General features: G+C 47.4%; 3 protein-coding genes and 1 long non-coding RNA gene across 4 annotated transcripts; 1 reads left to right on the forward strand and 3 right to left on the reverse strand.

Annotated features, from left to right (window-relative positions):
• Positions 1-2,129: 2,129 nt before the first annotated feature.
• fam171b (family with sequence similarity 171 member B) lies at positions 2,130-9,751 on the reverse strand. Its single transcript, XM_086069594.1, has 8 exons — positions 9,379-9,751; positions 8,788-9,021; positions 8,292-8,384; positions 8,060-8,212; positions 7,306-7,476; positions 7,132-7,245; positions 6,955-7,069; positions 2,130-6,881 (listed from the first exon to the last, which is right to left on the reverse strand). The coding sequence occupies exons 1-8, from the start codon at positions 9,599-9,601 to the stop codon at positions 5,579-5,581; spliced, it is 2,406 nt and encodes an 801-aa protein (XP_085925720.1). The 5' UTR covers positions 9,602-9,751; the 3' UTR covers positions 2,130-5,578.
• Positions 9,752-11,103: 1,352 nt separating this feature from the next.
• LOC147180084 (glycerol-3-phosphate dehydrogenase 1-like protein) lies at positions 11,104-15,483 on the reverse strand. The gene is made up of 8 exons (XM_086068286.1): positions 15,368-15,483; positions 14,220-14,397; positions 13,685-13,825; positions 13,486-13,624; positions 13,262-13,374; positions 12,961-13,194; positions 11,771-11,877; positions 11,104-11,671 (listed from the first exon to the last, which is right to left on the reverse strand). Exons 1-8 carry the CDS (start codon positions 15,406-15,408, stop codon positions 11,575-11,577), a joined length of 1,050 nt encoding a protein of 349 aa, XP_085924412.1. The 5' UTR covers positions 15,409-15,483; the 3' UTR covers positions 11,104-11,574.
• A 470-nt stretch (positions 15,484-15,953) lies between these two features.
• On the forward strand, positions 15,954-22,617 carry osbpl11 (oxysterol binding protein-like 11). Its single transcript, XM_086067523.1, has 13 exons — positions 15,954-16,338; positions 16,611-16,679; positions 16,762-16,937; positions 17,403-17,482; positions 17,551-17,733; positions 17,880-18,078; positions 18,847-18,992; positions 19,097-19,237; positions 19,852-20,314; positions 20,397-20,583; positions 20,658-20,840; positions 21,723-21,876; positions 21,948-22,617. Exons 1-13 carry the CDS (start codon positions 16,223-16,225, stop codon positions 22,002-22,004), a joined length of 2,154 nt encoding a protein of 717 aa, XP_085923649.1. The 5' UTR covers positions 15,954-16,222; the 3' UTR covers positions 22,005-22,617.
• An 847-nt stretch (positions 22,618-23,464) lies between these two features.
• Positions 23,465-26,668, reverse strand: LOC147180086 (uncharacterized). The gene is made up of 3 exons (XR_015093978.1): positions 26,545-26,668; positions 25,131-25,195; positions 23,465-23,658 (listed from the first exon to the last, which is right to left on the reverse strand). It is a non-coding gene; the product is annotated as an uncharacterized LOC147180086 (long non-coding RNA).
• Positions 26,669-27,235: the final 567 nt, after the last annotated feature.

Consider the following 27,235-nt stretch of genomic DNA (forward strand, 5'->3'; position numbering starts at 1 on the left):
TGTGGTGGCGGTAAGCTACTTAAGTAGCCACAGCTGCCCTGGGGCAGGCTGACGGAAGCGTGGCTGCCAGTGTGCGCCCACGGCCCCTCCCACCACCACCAAACATTCCTACCTTCCATACGCCAGTGTGAGCAGCACCGAAAGGAATTATTGCATCGGTGACCGAGAGCGATTGGCGGTCAAGTTGGCTTTGGAAGAGTGGCGCCACCTTCTGGAGGGAACGGAACAGCCGTTTGTGGTGTGGACAGACCACAAGAACCTGGAGCACCTCAAGTCTGCAAAGCGGCTGAACCCCAAGCAAGCCAGATGGTCCCTGTTTTCTGCTTGACCTTGTCCTATGTCCCAGGGTCCAAGAACACAAAGCCTGACGTCCTGTCCTGCCAGTTCTCTCACACTGACGACAGAGAGGACCCAGAACCAATCCTCCCCCCAACCTGCTCCGTGGGATCTGAGGAGCTGGGGTTCAAGGTAGGGGTCATGAACGCCCAAAGCCCGACAACCGGATCCCAAAGATGGGTGACTGAGAAACTTGTTTGTCCCATATCGTGTTCGTCCCCAGGTCCTAAAGTGGGCGCAGACGTCTCGCCTCACTTGCCACCCTGGAGTCAGAAGGACCCTATCCTGTCCTGCGCCAGCGTTTCTGGTGGCCCATCATGGGAGTGGACACACGATCCAGTCTGCCGTCTCCCCATGAGTCCTGCCCTTCCCGTTCCTCTTTTTGTCGCGTGAGTGTGTGTGCTGCTCATTAGGTGAAGGAGGCGCAGCTGAGGCAAAGGTCAGCTGTCAGCAATCACCACCAACCTACTTAAGCCCGCCCTGGACCCACCCTGGACCCACCCTGGTGCCAGATCGTCTTGTCTTGTTGCTCAGTCAGTCCAGTCTAGCTCTCGTGTTACTCTTGTTACTCTTGTTACTCTTGTTACTCTTGTTACTCTTGTTACTCTTGTTACTCGTGTTACTCGTGTTACTCGTGTTACTCTTGTTCCTCTTATTGGAAAGTTCTCTGCTGCTCACCCGTTTGTCTACTCTTGCCCAGATCATCCCCAACTCGCTTCAGTTGTGGTCTGGACTCTCGTCTGCCGATCTGCTCTCCTGTTCCCCGGATGCCGCGTCTCGCGCTCGGACTTCATTCCCTGGCCTCATTAAAACGGCTCGCATAGTAACCTGCCTCCGCTTTTGTGTCCACTTTTGTGTCCCGCTCGTACACCCCTTGAATTCTAACAGTTGTAAAATGTCTGAAGTCCTCTTGTTTATATTAAACACATTTAAAACAAAAATCTAATGAAGGACCAAAACTGCCAAATGTAAAAATAAATAAATGACTACATAAATAAATAAATGACTAAAAGTGAAAATATAAATTTTCCTTCAAAAATTAAATACAACAAAAAAATATAAATGGAAATAAAAACCTAAACCTATCCCATTTTTTTTAAATAAAAGTAAAAATAAATACAGAAATAAAAAAACAAGATTCCCAAAATTAAAATTTAATTAAAAATAAATGTCGTAATAAATACAAAAATAAATGTATAAATAGAATTAAATGTCAATCAATGAACAAAAACGCACATTTATTTATTTCATGCTGCAGACGCTCTGTCAGGTCTAAATGTTATTCAAATGAGGGGGCGGTTCTAACCAGTCAGCGCAGGCCGTGGCCAACTATTATTAGCACCAGTTTGCCTTTTTGTAGAACCTGCCGTAACTGCTATCACACACACACATGTATATACACTGGGTGGGGTCACATTCACGATGTAGGGGGCGGGTGGTGGTGCGGGTGGAGGGGGGTGTCTGGGGGTTTGGGGGCCGGGGAGCGGCAGGGGTTGGGTTGTGGTGGGTGGCAGATGTGGGGGCTTGGGGGGAGTGGGGGCTGTGGGCTGGTGGGATGTTCTGCTGTGTTGGGCTTGGGGCGTTGGCCGTGTGTGTGTGTGTGTGTGTATGTGTGTGTGTGTGGGGGGGGGGGGGGTATAGAGAGAGACTGGCCAACTGAAAACACAAAAACACTTCAAGTCGCTTTTGTTAAAAATATTCATTTAGCCATTTCCAGGAAAGCCCCCTGCTTTGGCGACCTGGCGCTCTGGAACAAAAGGAGAGGAAGAACCAGACCGGGTCCAGCGTACAAATGCAATTTTTGTGACTTTATTTCACAATATCAACATTTAAAGATCGATTTTAACATGTAAAATGATTCTTCCAAAAATAAATGACACAAGACATGGAGGTGATGTAAAGTTTAAGTTGTTGGATGACCATCAATGCACTGAAGTAATTTGGTCTTCAAATTGATGTCAACAATTTTTTTTAAATAATTTGATCACTATTATGTATGGCTTGATAGAAAAAAAATCATATCTTCCAAAGAAAAAAAAGAATTGTTCCAAGCTATTATAACAGTTGTTTGTGCCAAACTCTGAAAATGTGCATGAAGAATATGGCAGTGGATAGAAACACCGGGTCAGGCAAATCCTCTGTCACGTGAAAGAAAAAAATAAGGACAAAAAGAACTTTTTCTCTTTGCACATTTTACAAATCACTGGACTATTAGAATTTGGTGTGCTTTAAATGACTGTAAATCTTTTGTGTAAATCATGTTTAGTTTGTTTTATATTTGGAATTTGGATGTGTTTGTAAATGATGTGTAAGCAAATCAAGTTCTTTAAAAACTGAAAACACGGACGCCATGTTGCTACCCTCGGCCACAGGGCGGCGCTCAAGCGTTTTACACGCTAAATAACTCTTCCACAAACTCGGTGTAAAGTTTCTTTGATATTTTCCCCTTGTTTTATTTTTTTTACCTTTGATGTATATGACAATATAAGGAATACTGCATGTATGATACAGGCTGATATGGTATATTCTTTTTTTCTCTCTCTCTCTCTTTTTTTTAGAGAGAGTTCAATATTGTTCATTTGGTAATCTTACCGATTCGACATATCATCATCATTGCTCTCTCTCTTTTTTTAATATGGTATATTCTTACTGTACGTGGATTTTCAACGTTGTGCATGCTGGAAATGTAATCAGTTTGTGTTCATACATTATATGTTGAAACAAGAGATATGATGACGTATGCATTAGCTTTTTTCTTGTCTTTGGCTCCTGATAAAACAAGCAAGATACTTGATAATAAAGGCAATTTTTCTGGTACCAATGAATGTATTAGAACAGGTTCCTCTGTCATTTGTTTGTCATAATGAATATATGCTCCTCAATTTTTATTGAAACGTGATTTCAGTGTAACCGACAACCAAATGTCATATTTTCTTTTTAATATTTATCAATGGTGTCATGATTGCCTTTTGTGCATGGCGGGTCTGTTTTCAGCAAAATCAACTCTGTTCCCTTTTTTCCTATCACTTGTCGCCATCTTTGCATTCCGGGGTTCCGACCCAGACGACCCGCAACAAATGGCTTTCAATTGCGCATGTACAATATTGAGAACTTTTACGTACAACACAAAATCCACAATAACTCATTTCCATATTATGGGCCCTGTTTTAGCAAGAGTTCAAATGGATAATATTTTATTTTAAGTCCATTCACTTTGCACAGACTTATCATTCAAATCAATTCTATTTTGATTTTCAATGACAACTCTTGATAATCGTGCAGTCCCACCGACTTCAAATGGTGCTATTTGACTTTGCACAACAAAGAAGTGTTTTTTGCTTTCAAGTCCTCTCGTTTGACTTTCACTTGCCACAATTTGCTCCTCGCGTGTCTCCAGTGAAGCGATGCATCAAAATGGCGCTGGTTGTGAGAAACGCCATTCTGAGCAACAAGGCACGATTGCGACATGAAACACGATATGAAATCCCAGCGGCAGGGTAGCAACATGGCGTCCGCGTGTCACGTGACCAGCAGTTGACCAATCACAGTGCAGTAGCTTGTTGGCCAAACTCTCTCTATCTACTGCCCTCTTGTGTAAAATGTGATTATGTCCCCAATGTTGATCTTTTAGATTGATAGGATTCAAACATTAGACCAGATTTTATTGTGAAGTGTTTTGATTGTCCGTGATTTTGATTGTAAAAGTGTATTGCAAACATGTTCCATGGGGATTTTGCATGTTAAATAAACGGATTGATTGACCGATTGATTTGTGCTGAAGCCTATTCCAACTAACGTAGCAAACCTAACAAAATGGCTGAAGATGTTTGGGCGTACCTCGCAGTGCAGACGCTCGTGTTGGCAAGTTGTGAAGATCCTGAATTTGCTCTCCCAATACAAAGCAAAAGCCAAACAAAAGGCCCACACGATGAGACATAATCCCTGCCTCGCGTCTGGGACCCTGAGCCAATTAGGCCGCCACATGCCCGGGGGGGGCTGGGAGGGTCTGCAAGAAGGCGGTCCGGCAGATCAGGAAGAAGAGCGTGCCGTTGCAGCCGTCGTCGGTTTGGGCTATTGTTTGCCAAAGACGGCCGTTGACGTGCAACCGAGATCGTGAAGGAGGATCAGCACCGCAGACTTTTTCTTGGAAGGTCTCGTGGGGATCGGGCTCAGATTTGAAACAATTGTGTTTAATCATTTGGGGCACAAAAAAAGAATACGGTAGGAAAATCATTGCAAAGAAATATGGCATGGCTGTCAAAGAGATACAAACACATTCGGCAATTGAACTCTTGAGTGAATGTTTTGTTCTTTTATAAGCCTTTAAAAGCTCATATTGTTGCTCCATTGATTTGAAATAATAAATAATAATAATAAAAGCTTTTCAAACCAATTCAACTTTAAGCGTAGAAGAAAACTGCACAAGCGACAACATCACAGTCACATAACGGAAGCTTGTTGAGTATTTACACACACAAAACTTCAAATCAAGCCTGAATCCACGATGGAAGACTACGTTTGGCAAAAGTGCTCAGTTTTGAACATCAATTTTGCTGCAAATATTTCTGGATTTGGCATGAACATGAATTGCGTACAAGAAGTGACAACGCAACGGCGTAAAGGAATACGGAACACGTTCAAGCGACTCTCCAAGGCACCAAATGTCATTTCACAGGAAACACGTACAGCAACGATGAAGTTTAAATAACGCTTACACTCAGGAAACTACGTTCGGACTACAGTGGGAAGGATTTCTCCCCAAAACAAGTCCTCTACTTTTCATGCACTTCAAAAATGGCAGTTGAGTTTTACAAATGTCATGACCTCCCCAGCTTGAGTATCTCAGTGTCGTATTTTTGTATTTTCTAAGGGGTGGGGGGTCGGGGGGGGGGGCAGTATATAGGTGCTGTGGGCAGTCGTTGATGGTGAGGATAAGTGCACTGCATTGTGTTGTCCTGTGTTGTGTCTGTCCCGCAACCTCACCAAGCATGAACTCCGTCTTACGCGACTTCATGGTTCGAGGCAGAAAGAAGGCACCCTCAGTGCTCGGGTTGTGGGACGTGAAGTCCTTGAGAGGAAACTTGCTGGTGATCGTAGAATGCGTTTGCCCTTTGCAGGTACTTGATGCTGCAACAGAACATTTCTTTGGCAAAGTTGAACAATCGCAACAACAACATTTGCCAGCAGGGGGCGGAGAAGCAAGCCGGCCGGGGGCTCCCGGAAAGCGGAAACGCTGGGATTTCTATTTGCGCTTGCTTTGATGTCGGCTCTCTCGAGCGTGCTTGGTATTTCTTTTCTCCGATTTCGCCTTCTCCTTGGCTTTCCTCAGGCGGCGCGGAGGGGGCGTCCCGCTCAGCTCGCTGTCTTCCTGAGTACTGGACGCGTCCATCGCGTCTTGCTCCTCGGGAATGTTGGGAATAGCGCCGCTGCTTCCATCTAGAATGTTCCTGAGGGAGTGCTCCTCCGGAGTGCCGGCGGCCGTGGTGCCGCTCTCGCTGCTGCTCAGATCCTGCTCGTCGCCATACCTGCCACTTCTGCCCGGGTGCGGGAGCGAGGAAGCCCGGACGGACGTCCTTTCCCGCCGCACCTCGCGGATATGCTGCTGGGGCTCGTTCATGTCCACGCCGGAGTCCAGGCTGGTGTCGTTGCTGCTGGGAGGGCGCCGGCGGCTCTGGAGCTCAATGACGGAGTGGCGCACCTGAGCGGCCGGTTTCCCGTCCAGGGAGACGAACCAGGCCCTGGGGTGGGACGCTGACGACTTGCCCCTGGTCAGTTCCAACAAGGTGCGCTCTGAGATCCCTTGCAGCTTACTGGCGTTGCCGTGACCGCCAACGCCGGCAATGCCGGCAATGCCGCCGCCGAAGCCTTCCATCCCGGCCGCCTCGTTGAGAGTCCCCGGCACTGAGACGGAGGACTCCAGGAGGTTACTGTAGCGGCCCCATACGGCAGGAGGCCCTTGGCTTGGGGGAGCAATTTCTAGCGGCTGGGAATCATCTTGGTTGCTTTGCTGTTGGCCGCTTTGGACTTTGCCAAGCGTCTGCGCGTAGCTGTCTTTACTTGGCGCTTCGGACTCGTTTCCGTTGCGGGGGAAGGTGGCGGACTTGCAGCCGGCGTTCTGCGGCTCTTGGTTGCCGAACATATCGGGCGCCTGAACGATTGCCACCGGATGCTTGTAGATGTGAAGCAGCTTGTCGGAAAAGAAGCCGTCAACGTTTACGTTGCTGCGGTTCTGCTCCATAAGCCGGGATACTTCGTCGTTGTTGATGTAGCGAGAGCGTACTTGGGCAACTTTCAAACGATCGGCAGAAATATTCTCGTATAGAGGAGCTTTGGCTTGACCGGCCGGGTCGTCCACGTAGATGTTGTAGTTGGCTTTGTGCCTGGGGGCGGACAAGGGGTCGCACTGGACGGTGCAGGACGCCAGCATATTCGCACCTGAGTGGAAAAGCAGACCCTCCTCCATGTGCATGGAGGTCGTTTGGTCTCTTTTCACCACTGCCAGTTTGGAAAAACGGGCTCGTCTCCCGCTGGGCTCTCGCTGGGAACTTGCGGGGAAACGTTTCAATGGATTATTGCGAGAAATACGTCGGATCCGACAAAAGGCACGTGATTTCTTACCCGCATTGACACAACAGCAAAGACAGAAGTCCGATCGCAAGCGCAAGAGTTCCTGCCAGTGTTCCCGCCAACAGCAGCGAGTGATGGGAAAGCAAATCCAGGGAGCTTCCGTGACCTGACACGTTGAAATCAGCGATTAGCGTTGTAACGCCGCCGAAGCCGTTCGCACATACTCACCGTTTGAAGGCAGCGGCGCGGCCATCCAATATCCAAGGTGGGAAGCGGTGTAGGTCCAAACCAGCTCCTCATCAACCGCCCGCACTATTCCCAGACCTCGGTTCTCCCAGGCGCCTTGAAGTACACTCATTCATTCCAGAAACACGTCCCGCTTGAAGCCGGGTGGGCTCGTACCTGTCTGTAGGTTCAAGGCCCAGGCCGGCACGGTGTCGGAGGTGCGGAGGTGGCTGCTTCTCCCCAGAGGCACGCTCAACTGGATGGGCCCTCGAACCTGGAGCTCTTCGCCTCCCGCGTACAGCAGGACGCTGACTGCTGCCACCGGCTTCAGCCCAATGCTTCTAAAAACTGCACAATCATGCGTTGCGATGGAGCAGCAATACTTTCTTCAAAGCCTTTTCACCTTTTTGTAAGATACGTGATTTATGTTTCCACCGCCATCCCGACACCGTGAATTCTGTCGTGTAAATGTGACTCTATTTAGAGTGGGGCCAAACTTTACACTTGGAGGAGAGAAAAATAAAGAATGGGAAAACATTTAAATAAACGTCACTCAAGGGTTGAGGAGCAGAGTCAAGCACTTCAGCTTGGCAGACTGCCACACTACCACCCGAGCTTCTACTGTTTGCTTGGATCTTGGATCTTGGAGATCTCGTGGGGCTACGAAGATTCCAGGTGACACGAGCGACAATGGAGTCGATGGGCCGTCTCCCAGGCTGAATGTCGTGAGTTTGTTCCTCAACCCTTGAGTGACTTGTATTTGTTTCAATTCTTTATTTGACTCTCTTCCAAGTGTAAACTCTGGAACGGAGTCTATTGGGTCCCACTCGAGAGTCAAATTGACTCAACACAATTGACTGTGTAACTTTACTTGTATAGCGACACATTTTTTTCCTAACCGTCTTCCTATATAGGTATATTGGGGGTTGACCTGATGTGTTGACGATAAGGCCTGGAGTGCAGTTGGCACACGCCTTCGCTAACTGCGGCACCGTCAGGTAAGCTGTCAGCGACGTCACGTTGCTGTTGTCGGGTAACGCGAGCAGCTTCTTGGGAATCGTTATCTTTGCTTGAGAAGCTCTGTCTGCAAAAATGGGACACGATTGGAAAACAATCCATCCCGATGGATGGCAACTGGACGTGCGCGCCACATCCGACCGTACCGGGCAGCGTGGCCGTGACGAGCACCGTGTCTTCAAACAGCCAGATGTTGCCTTGCCTCTGAGGAAGCAGCTGCAACGTCACAGCGGAGAAAACTGCAACGAGATGCGCTTCAATGCATGAGCTTCGCAAATGGACGCGAGCGTGTCGGATCCATGAAATGATGCATGAGTTCGTGGAAGCCGATTTTTGAAACGTGTTGTACACTCAAGAAAATGATACTTGGGACTGTCTTCAAAGAAATTCTCAAATTTGTTTGAGCCAAATGTATTATTTTGTCTCATAGTCATGATATAGTCCGAATCTTAAAGTTTTAGCCAACCTGGTCAAAAGCACTCCTTTTATCTAGTCAAAATAGTACATCAGCACAAACGAATCATAATATCTATCATTTGAGCAAGTTTGTTATTTCAAAAAGTAACCGTTTCAAAACGCTTGGCGACCCCTTCAACGAATCCTTTTGTGTGCCGGTTCCATTCCAGCAGGTTCTTTACTCACTGGGTCTCTTGGTGGTGCTCCAAGGCAGCGGGCCGGGCACGTAACCTTCCTTGGTGGCCACCAGGGTCACGCTCCTCCGGGGACTGTACGGCACCCATAGCAGAGCCTCGCCTTTCCCTCCTGTCCAGGTGGAGCTGATCAAGGTGTGGTTGACATAAATCCCAACTGAGGCCCCCGGCAAGAGCTGACGCGTCATCGTGTCTCTTACCAGAACCCTTAGGGCAAACCGGGGCTCTGGAATTGTTACAGAAGATGCTGCTTTCATTCGCAGCAGATATCACATCACAATACAGGCTGCTGCTTTTTTTTTTGCTGACACACACTTCCATATCTGCAGAGCGACACCGGATTACAATGTGCCGCCTCAACATATCACCTCATCTGGTCCTTGTGTTCTACACCGTAATCCTAAACCAATGAAGAGTTCATTTTAAATGTAGGCCTATACATCACTTCATGGTAACGCGCTCCATGCAGAATGGGCCAAAACAACAGTAGCGGCAGCGACACCCCCCCCCCCCCAACCGCCCCTAAAAAAGGAATAAAAATGGCATCCCCGTCGAGGCAACAGTGAGCTCGTCAAACGCTCACCTTCGGTCAAAGCGGGGGTCCCGAGAAACAGCCCCGTGGGGCTCGGCGTGGTGGCGGCGTGATGGCCATTGTCCCCGGCCAAAGAGCGGGGGAGGCCGCCGCCCTCATCCGCGGCTCCAAGTGGCGCATCGGAAGAAACCAGAAGCAACCAGCGTACAAAGAGCAACAGCAGCGGCGGCGGCGGCGCAAGGTAAGGAGTCAGGCGGCGCTCGGCATCGGGCATGGCGAAACATGGACTATATAAACAGACATTACGGCCAAACGAGGGGGTGTCGTGATGCAAGGGGCTGGCCTGGAGCTGAGCGAGTCGAGCGCGTGAGGAGGATGCGCCGTCGCCGGCGCTGGTGCTGAGGCTGGGCGTGAGGAGTCCAAAAGATCGTTTGTCAACAGAAGAGGTGTCACTACGCACTGCCAGCGCGACGAGAATTCGACTTTCACGCCGTTTCACTGATGGCCGCTTTTTATAATTGTGCAGCTTTTTATGGCACTCGGAAAAAGACAATGTGGATAATAATGCAAGGTAGGAAAACAACAAAGCATCAGAGTGAGCCATCTTTCCTATTCGCCTCTTTGCATCAGGAAAGGCTGTGACGTCATTCGGCTTTTTGTGCAGTGTTTACGTTCTCTGCAACCTTTTATTACCGTAAGACTATTATCAGGGCTGGGCAAAATTTAGAAGTGAGCTCAGAATGGAAGAAAGAGAAAGTGCAGCTTAAAGTCTGGGTACAAGGTTGTTGTTGATAAATAACATTTTCGACATGATGAGCCATCATTTTCAATGCATAACTCGATGAAATAGGTCTGCATTGCCGTCGATTTGGACTCAAAATGGGTGTCGATCTCGATGACGACTGATCATCATGTGAATATTCTGTCACGCTCGTAATTGAACTTGAAATGCTACATCTAATATTCACGAACTTCCCAGAAGGTTAATTAGGCTACGTCCAGAAGTGGAATGCTTTTATCCATCAGGTTATTCCACCACAACTATTGTTACGAGTGAATGGAATATAATAATAATCATAATCATAATAATAATCTCATTCATCCAGGTCATGGTATTCTCAGGGCATCGGAATGATTAATGGTAATTCATTTAGATTGCGCTTTTCCACCTTTCAAGGCCCTCAAAGTGCTTTATGTTCACCTACTGCAAATGGGGATTCAGTATCTTGCCTCTGGTTCGGGAGACGACCACTCTACCACTAAGCCACGCCCCCCGACAGTCATGACAGTCAATCACATGATCTCAACTGGGGTGTCTTAGAAGACGGTTCACAGTCAGTTGCAATCGATTGAATGCCCCGAGAATAAAACAACCTGCATGTGCAGACATTTTTAAATGCACGTATTTATGTATATGGGTTCGCATACTGTAGCGTTCATGGGTTTTCTCCGAGCACTCCGGTTTCCTCCAACATTCCACGCACGTTAGGTTAATCGTAGCCTCCAAACTGTCCTTACGTGTGAGTGTGAATGATTGTTTGTTATGCAGGTTTTGTGCCCTGCAATCGGCTGGCAATTAGGGTGGACGCCGCCTCTCGCCCAAAGTCAGCTGGGATGGGCTCCAGCAAACCCACAACCCTAATGAGGATAAGGGTGACAAAAAAGGGATGCAAGGATAGATCATCATATCAAGAACTCTGGTGATAATAATTACGTTTTGAAAAGTGCTGTTTGACAATGTGTGGCGGATTTAGGACTCGGGCACAGAGAGAAGAATTGGCCACCAAAGCAGATATTTATTAAACGTAAAAAAACATGTTATAAAAGGTTGAACGAAAGGCGCTCCAAAAAGGAGGATATCTAATTTACAAACAAAATTTTATACTGTGGCTATGAAAAGTTACAAACAAAAGACAGGACAACAAGGCTGAAGACTAAGACGGTGACTGGGTTCGAGTGATCGTAAACACGAAAACGAGAACACGTTGGCACGAGACAGACGCAAACACATGAGGGCAACCGGTGCACACAATCAAGAACCCGGGTTGACGCTGACCACATGAGGACGAGCAAGTGATGTGAAACGAAAGGAGAGTTCGACTTTTCAAAATAAAACAGGAAATGACAAGACAGTAAAAGCCCAGACGAGACCAACGTTTCATTGGGCTATATTTGACGTTTCCAGCTCATGAATCTTGTCGACCCATTTTGGCCAGACGGAAGGCACGCGACAGTACCGCCGTCACTCTATATGTGTTCTGGATGGTTCTGAAGGCAGGAGACAAACTTTTGCACCTCTTTGCCTTCAAAGCAGATCTGGTATATGGACACAAAGAGCGGAAACCTAAAAGAGGAAGAGAATCATTTGTCAAAACGAAGGCTTACTAACGAACTGACTATGTCGTCCAATTTTAGTGTCTGCCGGGGAGTCTCGTTGACTTACTTTTCCAAAATGCCCTTCTTTTGTAAAATCTTGTATATCTCAGCCGAGGTTTGTGGACCCTGCAGTTTTTGTCCATTGAGCATTTCAGCCTCCAGCTCTGCAATGGACTAATGAAGACAAAAAGACAAACATGTTTTTAATGATGTGTACTGAATGCTGCATGTTCCTTCCTTGTTTTGGTCGTCTTTTACGTTGTTTCTCTCCGGGGCTGCTTTTGGCACGTTTTGTTGCTACATCATTTTGACATACATTTTTTCAGGTATGCTTTTAAATTCATGTCGTTTTAGTATCACATTTGTAAAGCAGTGCATCAATTCAGCGTTTACTGTAAGCTTGTGAACTGAAATAAAAAATGTGATTCCGGAGCAACACACTGCAAAAAGGAAAGTAGAAATTTTCTGAAAAAAATATAGTAAAATAAATAAATGATGACTTCAAATAAGCAAAATTAAAGACAATTTTACTTCAATTGACCTTAAAAAAAAATAAGAAGAAAATACTAGGCCCATATCAACCATGGCGGTCTTGAAAAATAGTATTTTTAGACTAAAAACAACTAATATGGACTAAATAAATAATAATATTGATTAAAATACATTCAAGCATGGAGGTCCCTTTTTTTACATATTTGGCATGACCCAACCAGGCATTGAACCCACAACCTCCCAGTCTGAGGGTAGACACTCTCCCACGAGACCACCGAGCTACTGGTCAGGATGAGGAAAAATGAGCTTAGTGTATATAACAAAACCACAAACTGATTTTAAAAAGAAAAAATGCTTACAATAAAGTGCTATATTAAACTTTTGTCTAATTATTTCCACACTTCCCATTTATCTTCTTACTAGATTATGCAAAATCTTAAAATAAGAAACCCCAGTTCAGGGCTTTTGATGTTGGTTATCCATCTTGAAATGTGGGAAATGCTTGTTTTAAGCCTCACAGTACTTCCAACTGGCTGTTAACACTCAATGCCAAGACTGCTTGATCAAATAAGATCATCAATTATTAAAATAAGCAGAATGATCTTGTCTGACAATCCTTTTTTAAGTAAAAATAACTTATCAGACCAAAATCAGCACATTTGGGCGAAACGTAAGAAATGATATCTTCCTTAAGATTTGCGTTTTCGCAGCGCATTCCAACACTTTTTCACACGAGCGTATTTGCCGGCAAGATGCACTTGTCACCTTGGAAGTTCTGACGAAAGCCTCTGCAACTTTGCGGTTCCGTCCACCATAGCAGGTCGTGATGAGGTCGGCCACGCCGCAGCTCTCCAAGAAGGTGCTGGAACTCACTTGGCCCCGGCAGAACAACTTGGCAAAGGCCACCATCTCCATCAAACCCAGCCTGATCACCGCAGCCTTGGTGTTGTCCCCGAATCCCAGGCCGTCGCAAAACCCGGCCCCGACCGCCACTATGTTCTATTGGCGCAGAATCATTTGCTCCCATTCACTGGTGGACCCCGTTCGACGCCGCGCGCGCGTTTACCTTCAGGGCTCCGCACAGCTCCACGGTGTCGCTCTCCTGCACCACAGTGACGCGAAAGTTGGCAGTCTGAAGCAGCTCTTTGAACACAAGTCCGTTTGCCTCGTTTGTCGAACCTAGCGTTTTGGGAACAGTCCGCAAAAATAGCAACTCAAATAACAACAGTCACATGCAAGATGCAGGAAGAAGTGATGCGCTGAAAAATGAAAATGCAAAGAGTGTCACACCAATGGTGGTTTCACAGAACTTGTCATCTGCCACCTCGCTGGCAATGTTGGCCCCCATCAAGACGCAGACCTCAATTTCCAGTTCCTTTCTGATGATGTCAGAGATGAACTGCAATCCGTCCGGACCCTCGTCGATGCCCTGAAGGCAGTTTGTTGCCGGGATCAAGCTATTTTATTTTGCCATCACGGGAAATCTCACCTTGATGAGTGAAATGCCGATGGCCCCGTCTGCAACGTGAGACTTGATCTTGTCACAAAGTGAGCGGATGAATTGGTGCGGGGTGACGAAAAGAAGCAACTTTGCTCCTTTCACGGCCTCGGCCGCATCTGGAACCGCCACCTGTACGGGAATTCGGTGACAGTGTGAGGATGATACTGGAGTGCGGTACATGAGATAACGTTAACAAAACAGAAGAAGAGGTTATAACACTGCTTTAAATTGTGTCGACATGGCATTTATCTGCAGGACGCTATCCGATAGGCTAAAACCTGAAAATAAAGAAAGACATTCTTTGAACGCAATTTGCGCAACATAACCGGGCCGGCAGAGGAGACCTGAACTTGCCTATGATGACACAGAAGCAAGTCCATTTTATAACCTTGTTGTTCACAGAGGTACAACAAATTCTAATCGACTTACACACATCCTCACACCGAACCGGCAACCTAAACTGTAGGCTCGAATCATTTAGAAATATAAAGTCGTAATGAATCCGTTTATGCTGGATAATTACCACGTTCTTTGGCAGCTTATGACCAGGCAAATATTTGACATTTTCATGCTCCGTGTTGATGATCTCAGTGAGTTTCTTCCCACCAATCACTTCTTCATAAACCCACATGTTCACCACAGGGTCGAACCGGTTTGACGATCTGACATTGCGCCCGACGATTTTGGCAATCGAAGAGCCCCTTTAAAAGAAAGCAAAACCATAAAAGTGGGTTTGTGTCAACCCTAATGACAGAGTCTTAAAAGAGACTATCAATACATACAAGTCGTGATGGGAAAATGAAGCTTCATGAAGCACTTGTGATATTTTTTGACTCCCCTAGATGGTGCTCTTGGTTTAAATATAAAGGCGAGTGCAAAGGAAATTGATTACATTTACATTACAAGAGTGGCATCCAGAGGAGTCAAAAAATATTACAAGTGCTTCATGAAGCTTCATTTTCCCATCACTACATACAAGTGTGGATGTGTGAACAAGTCAATCAACACAGTAGTCGTCGGCCGGTTTCCGAATGCAGTGATTCTCTAAGTGTGGTACGCGGGCTCCCTCTTGTGGGAACTACACGGAGGAGGGGAAACATCGAATTTAAATGTGCAAAGCAAAAACTGCGGTTTTTTTTGGACTGACGACCGTTATAACACTGGTCAGTTGTAACGCTTGCATTTGCTCCAATCAGGAACTCGTCAGGTATCTCATTCAGCTTGCACAGCCATAGTTTAATGATCCTTAGTTCACATGTAAAAAAATAAATAAAAATAGTGTAGCTCATTACTAATTAATGAGTGCTGAATGCTGATGCACGCGGTGACAAACTCGCCTGGAGCTTTTAACATTTACGACAAGCTAAATTTGACTTGAATGCATCAGTGCAAATGAGATTTTCATTTGATCAACAATTATGGCCAGTCAGATTTGAGGAATGTGTTGCACCTTCGCAATTAACCTACTTAATTGAAAAGCTTGACCACTGTTCAAAGCCTGAAACGCTTTGCATTGAAATTGCATGCTCATTCCAATCGGTTTGTTTTCTCTCTTTCTGTGATTATACAGAAAAGAAAGTTTACAAGAAAAGCGAAAACACGGATGCACATTTTGAACTAAAAGAATATTGTGACGAGTAGACACGCGTCTTAAAAACGGATTACATGTACCAGTTTCCCGATCCCAAGATGCAAACTTTCGTCCCGGGCATTTCGATCCTGCTCGTACTTGTGCAAACCTGTACTGTACTTTAATCTTCCGCATTTATTAACTTCCTTATACGCCCCGTGATTGCACGCAGTAGCAGTAACGCATCTTGAACATATTTATTTTATTATTTATTTTTTGTTTATTTATTTATTTATTTTGTTATTTTCCTGAAACGGCACATTTGAAGAGTTTTTAAACCCTGACTTAATTGCAAATGTTAACTTGCAAATAGCAATGCACAATCGCTATCCATATTGAATACCACTGGAAATTATTATATTTATTTATTACAAAACACTGTTTATTCTCACCAACCTCAGTCGTGGGTGATTTTGTTTTCAGTACACATTGGAACGGTTTTATCCACACTTACGTCAAAAAAAAAAAAAACAGCAAACCATTTTCTTCCGCGAGGATGTAGATAATAATTATTTTTTGGCCACTTAAAATATCCAATTTTGCTTTAAAATACAGTACAGTACTGGGGAAAAATGCATTTGCTTTAAAAATAAATCAATAAAATAATAATAATGTTCTGAAGCCCACGATCAGGAGTCACGTGACGTGTTTCCGTTTGCGCTACCGGGAAGGCTGTCAAGCTAGTTAGCTGGTCATGTTTTATCATGTTTTATTCAATGTAGCAAACAAACAAATGGGGTTTTGTAGGTTGCGTGGTCAATGCGAAATCGATTTTGAACGTCATACTACATTTTAAAGGAACTTGGTCTTGTTTAATCACGTTGTCTTGTTTCGACGAGTTCTCTTAAGGCCAGCTAACTGCGGCTAAGCTAAAGGCAGAGGTTTTGCCAGTGACTATGCAAGGCGAAACCACGGCAATACGAATTACGGACAACGAAGGCAAACTGGATGTATTTCCCCAGAACAGGACTCCAAGCTCTGGGAGAGCGAGTGCCAAGAGCTGGCAGTATAGGTGAGGTTTTTGTTTTTGTTTTTGTTTCGGCTTGATGACGCCATAAAGCGAGTTATTGCCTCGAGTCGTGTTGTGTGTTTATTAGAGAGTGCATGCAGGTGTGATAGAAAGAACGACAACGAGCGACTTCCTTGTTTCGGGCGTTGCATTTGGTCGCAGTTTCTGTTCTGGCCAGACAAGTTTACGAGGCAGTGCAAACATCACCTTTGTTTGTTTATCAACGCTTTCTATCTTCTGTTTGTATCCTTTCGCACGATCACATGGGATGCCAGTGACCACATGGAGAATATCGATGGCTACTTGATGAAGTACACTAACCTGGTGACAGGTTGGCAGTACAGGTGAGTTGCCCCTGCTTGAGAACGCACAAGCCCTCAAACCTTTTCACTTTACCGATTGGACATTTCATCTTGATGTTTGCAGGTTCTTTGTCCTCAACAACGAGGCAGGTGTGCTGGAGTACTTTGTCAATGAGCAGTCCCGGCCTCAGAAGCCCCGCGGCATGCTCCCTTTGGCGGGGGCCGTTATCTCCCCCAGTGATGAGGACTCGCATACATTCACTGTCAATGCCATCAGTGGAGAGCAGTACAAGCTCAGGGGTGCGTTTGGACACTTTGCTTCCTGGTCATCACTTTGCTCTGATTCCAATTTGTTGTCTCTTCGCCCTGGTGCAAACATAAATAATCATTTGTTTCTTCCTGACCAAGGACAACAAAAGGCAAATCATAATAATAATAATACATGTTATTTGTAACGCACTTCTCAAATGATCTTATGTTTCATTCGATTATATTGGTCTGAGATGTGTTAAGAGTTCATTTGTCTGGTCTTAAATATTAAACATGTTCCTGTTTTAACCTGTAACATGAAACATATTTAAGATTTACAAATCAAAATTTGCTTTTTCCCGTCCTCATCCATCCCCATTGATGTGGATGTTTTCTATGTTCTGCTGCATGATATCGATGCAAGGATCAAGCTGGATTTGGACAGTGTTGGAGTAACCACGACCATGTATTATTATTATTATTATTATTTTTTTAAATCCTTCGTGTCATTCTTAGCCACCGACGCCAAAGAGAGGCAACACTGGGTGAGCAGACTGCAAATCTGCACACAGCATCACACTGAGGCGATGGGGAAGGTAAGACTTGCTTTGAAACAGGCCAGAAATATCATTTCACTTGAATTCAACTCTGTGACTGTGCTCAGAGTAATCCTCCGCCCAAGTCACGCAGCTACTCCGTGGTGTCTCAAGGCAGCAGCTCACCCATGTCGGTGCGCCGACCGAGCCAGAACCCCTCCTCCTTATTCAACTGGCAGATACACAAGGGCTCGTCACTGTATTCCAGCAAGCGCTCACTGCTGCCAGACCATCTAATGGAAGCCAGAGAAGTAAATAATTGAGCGCTCCATACACTGATTGACTTGATGTACTTGTTCCATGTATTTCCACCATTCAGTAATTCTACAAAAGAAAGCAATGTGAAGCATGTCAATAAAATGTTTTCGCACCCGTGACCGTACGCTTCCCCCTCCAGATGATGAGCCAGGCCCAAGGCCAGCACCGAGACCTAATCCAGGGCATAGAGGGCCTGCCTGCAGCCCCTGGACTTTCCTCTTTGGACCAGGACCTGCTCATGCTCAAGGCTACGTCCATGGCCACCATGACCTGCCTCAACGAGTGCTTTCATATCCTCAACCTGCAGCAGGTGGCCAGGCAGGCGGGTTGCATCGGAGGTGGGCAGCTTTTCCTTTCTTTGACGACATCGATTCAAATTGGGATGAAAGGGAAACATCGCTTGTGCTCATTAAGAGGCCTACAATTCAGATCATAGATGTGCAACAGGCCTCCACCCAATCGAGGCAAACAGTGGAATCATTTTGAATTATTGATAGGGAGCTGGGCCTACTATTGCCGCCTGTGTCAACAGTAATTGGACCTCAGGTCGTTACAATATCCACGCACCGCTGGCGACGCAGTGTTTTAATTGGAATTTCAATGCGCCGTATGTTGCACACGTACAGCAAACATGTCAGAATCACGTTTGACTTGAACAAGATCACAAGAAACCGGAAACCAAGCAGCTAATGTGCCACTTTTCTGCAGCAGATCTTATGACTTAATGCATATTTCATCAAGCAGCCTCAATCGCAACAGCCAATCAGAGGAAGTTGCCTGGCAACGAGCAAGGTGAGTTTGAATGGGATCGGCCCGCCCCTAAACTTGCATCAAAAGATGCCCCGCCGACAGTCCTGAGCCAATCAGAGGAGGAGGATGCTGCCTGTCGGCGGGGCAATTAGTGTGATCCGTCGTCTGACCGAAGGGTCCAGTTGCACTCCGCTCCGCTTCCACCAGAACCATTCGTGCAGCGCAAGTCAGGCGGGTTGTGGCAGGCGGGCTACGCGTGTTTGTGCACGGAGCTGCGAGTGTCGGCGGGGACGGGCGGGACATTCGTCTCACGAGTACCTTCCAACCTGCTGCTCTGCAACCCCGGCCCGTGGCAGGATCCACCATGGAGTGGCTGGATCCAAAGCTGCCCGACATCCTGAAGAACGGCAGCGGTTCCTTGGACAGCATCACGACGGGGGAGGGCCTGCTCGAGGAGGGCCGTCCGGAGCCCGGCAGCCCGGAGTCCCGCAGCTCGTCCGGGGTAAGACGACAGCGGCTCGGCGCTTCCGAAAGACGCTCGGCCTCGCAGCCGCCGCGTGTTCGTTCATTCTTGTCTTGCTGCTTCTGGTCCCGGTTCCGGTTCAGGAGCAGGAAGACGTCGATCCCGAGGATGAGATAGTGGACTCGTTCACAGACAAGGAGGAGGACCTGTGCGCTGTGGAGGAGGAGCGCAGCGTCATCCTACACCTGCTCTCGCAGCTCAAGCTGGGTATGGACCTCACGCGGGTAGGTCCACTTCCACGTGCTGACACATGACGACCAAAACAAAAAAACTGATTGTGACCCGCATCGTAACTTGCCTGCCGCGGAGTTCACCTCATGCGTTCCACTGCTCTCCTCAGGTTCGGTGTTTGTTTCCACATTTTCTTTTCTTTTTGATTTTATTTTTGGCAACTTGTGAGCCGAGGTTTTTGACATCAACCAGGATTAATTTCGTGAATGATGGCTTGCTTTCATCACAAAGGCTTTCCTGTTCCCGATTTGGTGGCATCATACATTCACAGCTGGCTTTAAAAACTTCACAAAATAAGACAACAAATACTTCTCTGAGTCCAAATCACATTTAAATGAAGACGTGTGTCAACTGTTGTGAAACTATTTTATTCATCAAATGTTACTGGTTAGCAAATCATCAATGATGTGACGCCATTTTGATGCAAATGTGGACGGCAGCTCCATTTGCATCACTTGCGGTATTGTTACGGTGTTCGTGGACGTTTGGGGATGCCTTGCTCATGTGTGTGGAACGCATGTCATGCTTCTGAGCAAAATAACACGGAAGCAATTGTTTACATAATACGTCGAAGCGGAGAGACTGAATGTTGCCGACTGTCCTCCAGGTCGTGCTGCCCACCTTCATCTTGGAGAAGCGCTCCCTCTTGGAGATGTACGCGGACTTCATGTCGCACCCAGAACTCTTTGTGGCCATCACCGACGGCAGCGGCCCCGAGGAGCGCATGGTCGCCTTTGTGGAATACTACCTGACCTCCTTCCACGAGGGCCGCAAGGGCGCCGTTGCCAAGAAGCCGTACAATCCCATCATCGGCGAGACCTTCCACTGTTCCTGGAAAGTCCCCAAGACGCCGGAGTCGCCCTCCGACGAGTCCCCGCCGGGAAGCCCCGCCCCCGCCGCCTCCCAGGATTCCTACCAAGTACGCTTTGTGGCAGAGCAAGTATCTCATCACCCCCCCGTGTCCGGCTTCTATGCCGAATGCCAGGAGAGGCGCATGTGTGTCAATACTCACGTGTGGACGAAGAGCAAGTTCATGGGCATGTCCATCGGCGTCTCCATGATAGGCGAAGGTGAGCGCCGGCTTTGCGGCGGGTTTCGCCTCACGTGAAAAGTGTCACGCTGATGTCTTGACGGGTCTTTTTTCTTAATCAGGCTGCCTGACTCTGCTGGAACACGATGAAGAATACACGTTCACGTTGCCGTGCGCATACGCACGCTCCATCCTGACGGTTCCGTGGGTCGAACTGGGAGGCAAAGTGAACATCGCTTGCGCCAAGACGGGCTACGCCGCCGTCATCACTTTCCAGACGAAACCCTTTTATGGCGGCAAATTGCACAAGTAAGGACTTTGCGTTCCCTTTGGAAGTCGACGAGGACGACGTGATCCTGAATGCGTTTGTTTCCCGACTGTAGAGTGACGGCGGAGGTCAAACACAACGCCACCAACGTGGTGGCGTGCCGCATTCAGGGCGAGTGGAACGGCACCTTGGAATTTGCGTATACCAACGGCGACGCCAGGGTGGTCGATGTCACCAAACTGCCCGTAACAAGGAAGCGTGTCCGGCCAATCGAGAAGCAAGGACCAACCGAATCCAGGTGTGGCCAAGGACGAGACGCTCCACTATTTCGTACTTAACTCCTGTCGCAAATGTTATGCACGTGTCGCGATGATGACGCTTTGTAGGATTTGCACGCATTTGACTTGTTTCATTTTGAAATGGCTCAATTTGACCCATCACATAAGAGACGTTTTAGTTACTTGGCACTGGCAGCGGAGAGAACTGATGAGTCCATCTGTCCTTCGGCTTATTATCCGGGGTCGAGGTGAGAGAGCGCTGGAGCAACTTTGGGAGGGACGAGAGAGAGAACAATGGGCACAACAGCAATTAATGCAGGCGGGGGAGCAATGAAACGTTTGCCTGAGGAGAGAAGTGGGGCTCAATTGACTGTCAAACTGGTCTCGTCCTTCACTAGGACAAGTGAGCCCAATGATGCAAAGTCCGCATCATCAAGCTCCAACGGGGTCCTCATCAGAACTGGTCTTAGAATCTGTCCCCAAGAACCGCTTTGCTCTGGAATCCAATTGATTCTAGTTTTATTTAAACATTTACAATTTTTATTTATTTTTTTACTCTCCGAGAGAGCTCGGTATTGTTCATTCGGTAATTTGACCAATTTGACATGTCATCATCATTGCTCGCTCTTTTCTTATTTTATTTTTTTGTGAGTGTGTACTCATGAGTTCACCTCAAACCTATTACAAATCCCAAACCGTTGATTCTAGTTTTTAAAAACAACGCGGTTGTTGTACAGCTCGTTTAAAAGGAAGATTACACGAGATCAAAATCACGTTGCTGAGTTGTCATAATTACGCCTTATCATAAAGAATGCTGTGTTTAAGAATGACTGCAATAGCGTGATTTTCAGTTCTCGCCGGGAGTCGACTTTTGCCGACCGTATTTGCACGCCATGTTTCAGGCGTTTGTGGCAGCACGTGACGGAGGCCTTGCGGCAGAAGGACGTCGACAAGGCCACGGAGCACAAGCGCATCCTGGAGGAGCGGCAGCGCTCGGAGGAGCGACACCGAGTGGACACGGAAACGTCTTGGAGGACCCGATACTTTGACAGGGAGGTGAGCGGAACCTCTTCCTTGTCGCCGGCAAGCGATGCGGCGCGTACTCAAGCTGCGCTTCTCTCCACCAGGGCGACGGCTGGATTTATCACCAACTGCTTTCCAAAAGCGCTGCTGTCAAATCCTAGTTTGATCAAAGCGACCCGCGCTCGCGAGCAGATGGACACGTTGGATCTTCACGAAGCCTCCGAGCTTTCCTTTTGCTCGGATCGCGCCGACCAAGCGCAACTGCATTACCGTGTGACCGCTTGCGCCATGAACGCCATCCGATACCACAGCTGTCTTAACGATGGCGCCGACGACGCCGCCGCCGCCGACGGTCTGATAGCTGTTAATGAATGTTACGGATTGCGGTTGGATCTTTTGCTTTCCTCAGGTTGGCGCAGGCGCGAGTGCAGCGCTTGTGTTGGATGTGATCTTGTTCAGTTTATGTCATCGAACGTCAATAACACCTTTTGTTGTACAGATGTTCTATAGCCTTAAATAGTCCGAAGGACGAGCGGCGGCGAGACTGTTGCCGGACGACGACGGACGACGAGTACGCTTTGACGCAATGGCCGCTCCCCCCCCCCCCCCCGTTGTTTGAGCTCCTTTCTTGTGTTGCAGTGGATGAAAGAACGTGATGTAAATGCATGCTGCGCCTCTTGCATCGGCATTACACACTTTATACAATATATTAAAGGTTTTTAACCAATTGGGCTTGTTTTGTAAAGGAATAAATGCAATTGTCTTTCAACTGTCTGGGGCACAGTTATCTTATTATCCCCCACATGCCACTATGATAAATATGTATATAATGTACAGATAACAGACATGTCAGCAGATCGACGGATGGCAGCGAACACGCTAACCAAATCGACGACTAAACCGTACAGTGAGTGCACTTAATTGCCTTAAAGTCTGTATTCTGTTACGTTTCCACAAGAGGGCGCTGTCGTCGCAGTGCTGTAACAGTCAAGCATTATGAAGTCCTTATTTGCTAACAAGGGCGGGGCCGGGCCGACATTTATGCTTGTTTTATACTTTCCCCATTTGGATATTCAACAGGTGCAGGTTTCTGCGGGAATTTGTCCAAATGTGGAAACACACAAACATTTCTTAGGTTTGTTTTAAGCTGCTTCTTCTTGATCACTTCCTGTTTTCTTCACGCCATTACAAAAAACAAAATGCAGTCTCACTGTTTCAAGAGTCCCGCTATTACTGGCAGTTCCCTTGATTGAAAACACACACGGGTCAATCTAAAATCCATTTGAGCAGACTCGGGACCAATTTGACCCGAACAACAAACTTTGCACTTCTGTACAGAGTGACATTGTCAACTCATTGGTGACATCGACATTTGAAAGTGACTTAATGAACCACATTGTTGCTACCATAATAAAATTAATCCCTGGATCAACTGTCATTTGCTGCAGCTCTGCTCGCGGGAAAGTCGACAGTCGTGGAGGCAGAGAAGCAAAAATAGCAACACGTGCAATCGTGCAATCGTGCTTACAGCAAGCCGAAGTGCTGCACTTTCAAATGAAATGCAAAATAATACCAGTTGGCCAAAGTCTACTTTTGTCAGTACACATCACATTTTGTTTGAATGTGCTTTATTAACTTCATGATTGAGTCGGGTTTTAATTCACAGTGGCTTATCACATCTGCGTGCGAGTGCTCGATCCGAACCTCTTCCCTCGGGCCTGCGCACTTGTTTTCTTTTTCTTCACACGTGGGCCGCCCCCGCGCCACACCGACCGCCGACCGCCGCACGGCTCCCGTCTTTCCATTTACAGCATCCTGTGAAGGAAGCCGTGTGAAAGCTCACGCCAAGTCTTGTCGATAACTCGTCACTGCTCCTGCGTCGGCAAACACTTTTGAACCCTTGAACTCGATAGAAGACACACGATATGGACATCAAAACCTTGTCGTCATCTTATCGAGACACTTTTAAGCTTCCAACTGTGGCTGCAATGTAGAACAATGTCCTTTCAAACTGCTGCCGAATGTTTTTTCCAGCTTCTCTAACCAACGACATTGCCGTCATTTCTCAAGTATAATCGTCTTTTTTCTTTTTCCTTTTTCGGTCAGCCATATTGTGTGAATCAGGGGTTCGCTCTCTGCGTGTTCCCGTGAGTCGCCAGGAAGGAGACGAGCACATGTGGCATTACCAACAAGAACAAAAGGGAAGAACGTATGAAGACAAGACAAACACGCGTGGCAAGGCAATCCTTTAGGCGCTCACTGAACTGAACTCTCGCAAGATTTGCTGAGGTCTCGTTGGAAGATGGTGTGAATGCGCAACGGCTGCGTGGCTCTCCTTCCTCTTACATGTGGAGGACCGGATGAAAGCAGATCAAAGTTTTGGAAGAGCGCGGGTTCCTCCGTTCACACAAATCGGTCCATGACAGGAAACGATTGAGCAGAACTCCATTGAATTAAGCGGACATATGCGGTAAAGATGGCCAGGCTCGTTCGGCGCTTAAAAAGCCTCCGTAAAAAAGAAACCAAATCCTCTTCGCATGCAGATGAATCACGGGAATGCCGTCCTTGATTTATGGCCATATTTTTCTCTTTCTGCTTTCCATCTTACTGCGTCCACACTAAATCTTCCCAGCTTGATCTCTTCCCTGAAAGTGGCTGACATCGGCACAAAAATCTTGCTTTTGCCTTTAAGCCAGAACACCGGATAATAAAGCGCTTCAATATAATGGCCTTGCTTGCATCCATCAATCCAGCCGCGCAAACATTTTCTATACTTTGCATGTTCAGCGTGACGGAGCTCGGTCGAGCCCACAGTTGACGAGTTGACTTTGAGAAAAAGATGGCCGCTCGCTGGATGGTGGAAAGATAGAAGGAGGATATGAATTGGTCCGTACCCACAACGCATCCGGAACCCCCCCGCGGGCACGGCAACAACGCGTCGGGAGTCTCCAAATGTGACGAGCACGCTGTCGTCGAGCACGTTGGAAACAAATTGAAGGCAACTTATCACTGAGGGATGCGAGAGCAAAAAACAAAACAAGATTGGAAAAAAAATGCAGGGGAAGTCAACTCCAAAAAGTTCTTTCAATGATGTTGTAGGTTATGCGCCCCCGCGAGTCTCCACACGACATTCTGATTTATGGTGCGCTTGTAGAATACGACTTAAGCGGCCACATCCACCCGTTTAGCCATCTCCGGAGGCGGCCATTTTGCCACTTGCCGCCGACTGAAAATGACATCATATGCTGCATTCGAGGAAGGTAGGAAATCGGACTTTTCCGACTTACCGGGAAGCGCGCGTGGAAACGCCCCTTTGAACTCGGAGGCAACGGCGACCCGGTAGAGACGCCATCTGCAAAGGGCAAAACAATTGACACCATTATAAACACATTTGTTTCTTTATTACAATTCATTTAGTTATTCAAAATAAGTAACGATTACACAAATAACTTCACGTCACGCAACTTGATTTGGACGGACTGTGTTAACCAAAACCACTGATCAGAATCAGCCATCTTTGTTGTTGACATTGTCCTGAAAGTGCGTCGATCCCATGGGACTTCCCTCCATCCGCAAATGCAGCAATCCTTGCTCAAGGGTCAGGTAACGAGCGATCAGGGCTCACCGGATTTCCCAGTTTGCTCGCGTCATGTCCCGTGACCGGTCGTTGACTCGTTATCTGAGCAACTGTGAGGTCATTTTCAGTCAATAGCAAGTGTCAAAATGGCCGCCCCGAGATGGATACGTCTCATATTCCACAAATGCAATATTATTCACGTTTGAGGCCGCATGGAACATACAGTACTTGCGTTTATATTTGCTTACCAATGGTCTCGCTTTCTTTGTCATCCAACGATGACTTTGCGATCAAATTCTGCCATTGACTCGGATTGGAATCCCGATAATAGCTCCTGATCGTTTGCTTGCACTGGCTAAGCTCAAACACTGAGCACATTATTTTGTTGTTGTAAAAAGCAACTTTTGACCGCTGCGAAGTCTTGTTCACCGACTTCATATTGTCACAATGCATCGGAGGCAAGAATGCGGCAACAGAATGCGATGGCGGTCGGAGCGATTGTGTTGAAGCCCGGGAGAGGAATGTGCCAAAGACGGCGTGCTCAAGGGCTCCCGTTTGTTCGCTGCGGTCGCGCAAGTCAAACCGTGGGCAGCTGACAGCAACGTTTCTGTCATCCAGTAACAACCAGCAAACATGCAATTTGATTTCAGCTCGTTAAAAGGCACCAAATATAACATCTGGGCCGAGATTGATTGCACATCCTTGCGGCCGTGAAGGGCGGGCGGCGAAGAGGAATGCGGAGAAGTCGATGAAAAGCGAAGCTCCGGTCGGCGGGGAACGTGAACAGATCCACTTGGCAGGCAACCTCCGAGTCACGTGCTTCCATTTCAATGAGAAGGCAACGCGGGACCGACGCGCTGCGAGTGCCAAGCCAACACACTTGAGGAATGCGGCGGCGGCGGCGGCAACCATGCGAGTCAGGAAAAAAAAACAGCTCACAGCTCCCTGACTGGTAAACACGTGATTGCACTCCCCAAAAGGAAAGCTCATATCGCAAAGAAAAACACGTTGTCTCGCACTCCAGGCATTCCACGCATAGTCGTGCTTTTGTATGTTTGTTTAGCAAAAAAAAGAAAAAGCTCATGTTGGCAAACATGAGCTCCATCTGTCGGTCTGCGGCGCACCTGCAGCACGTTGGACGTTCACAAACACCAAAGTTGTCAACAGCTGCAGGTGATGTCATGTGGAACTTCTCACTCTCACTCCGTCGGCGGCGGCCCCGGCCCGGCCCGGCCCGGCCCGACCCGCCTCGCCTCGCCTCGCCTCGCCTCGCCTCGCCTCCCTCCCTCCCTCCCGTCTTATTGGGCGTTGCTGCAGACACCCTAACCTCCCGGGCCTGCAACACTTCCTGGAGAATTTGCAGCAGCATGTTTTCAGCTGCCATCAAAGGAAATTCCACCTCATCACTCCGTCTGTCTTCACAAGCAAAACAGCAGTGAAGGGGAAGGCGGCTGCAGAGATGCCGGCTTCCGAACAGCCTGCCGGAGCACAGTAAGTTTGCATTCCAGCTCGTTTGCCTTCCTGCTCATTCAAATGTGTGTCACGGTTCATCACGTCAGCATCCTTTGGCGTCACCTTTGAATTGACAAATGACGAAAGAAGCGAAAGAAGAAATGCACACCAAATTGAAGTTTGTTTGTTGAAAGAACGCCGACGCACGGCCGTACTCAGAGGCCAAGCAAAGGTTCCCCGCTCGGACCCTGACAGTGGCGCGTTGTGCTGTTTGCTATCTGATAGGACGTTGACTCCGCGTGGTCGCCACACGCCAAGCGGAAGTTGAAGGGGAAAGTCTTCCTTTTCTCCCCAATTGATTTT

This window comes from Leptonotus elevatus, chromosome 2 (assembly GCF_054856555.1).
Source record: "Leptonotus elevatus isolate MCC_2025b chromosome 2, RoL_Lele_1.0, whole genome shotgun sequence".
NCBI lineage: Eukaryota > Metazoa > Chordata > Actinopteri > Syngnathiformes > Syngnathidae > Leptonotus > Leptonotus elevatus.

Coding starts and splice junctions, on each gene's coding strand:
- osbpl11 (XM_086067523.1), top strand. CDS start 16,223: ATGCAAGGCGAAACCACGGCAATACGAATTACGGACAACGAAGGCAAA. Junction 16,938..17,402: donor AGAGCAGTACAAGCTCAGGG/GTGCGTTTGGAC, acceptor TGTCATTCTTAG/CCACCGACGCCAAAGAGAGG. Junction 18,079..18,846: donor GCAGGCGGGTTGCATCGGAG/GTGGGCAGCTTT, acceptor GGCCCGTGGCAG/GATCCACCATGGAGTGGCTG.
- fam171b (XM_086069594.1), bottom strand. CDS start 9,601: ATGCCCGATGCCGAGCGCCGCCTGACTCCTTACCTTGCGCCGCCGCCG. Junction 8,385..8,787: donor GAGCACCACCAAGAGACCCA/GTGAGTAAAGAA, acceptor ATCTCGTTGCAG/TTTTCTCCGCTGTGACGTTG. Junction 6,882..6,954: donor TTGCTGTTGTGTCAATGCGG/GTAAGAAATCAC, acceptor TTTCCCCGCAAG/TTCCCAGCGAGAGCCCAGCG.
- LOC147180084 (XM_086068286.1), bottom strand. CDS start 15,408: ATGCCCGGGACGAAAGTTTGCATCTTGGGATCGGGAAACTG. Junction 13,826..14,219: donor ATAAGCTGCCAAAGAACGTG/GTAATTATCCAG, acceptor ATTCCCGTACAG/GTGGCGGTTCCAGATGCGGC. Junction 11,672..11,770: donor AAGAAGGGCATTTTGGAAAA/GTAAGTCAACGA, acceptor TTCCTCTTTTAG/GTTTCCGCTCTTTGTGTCCA.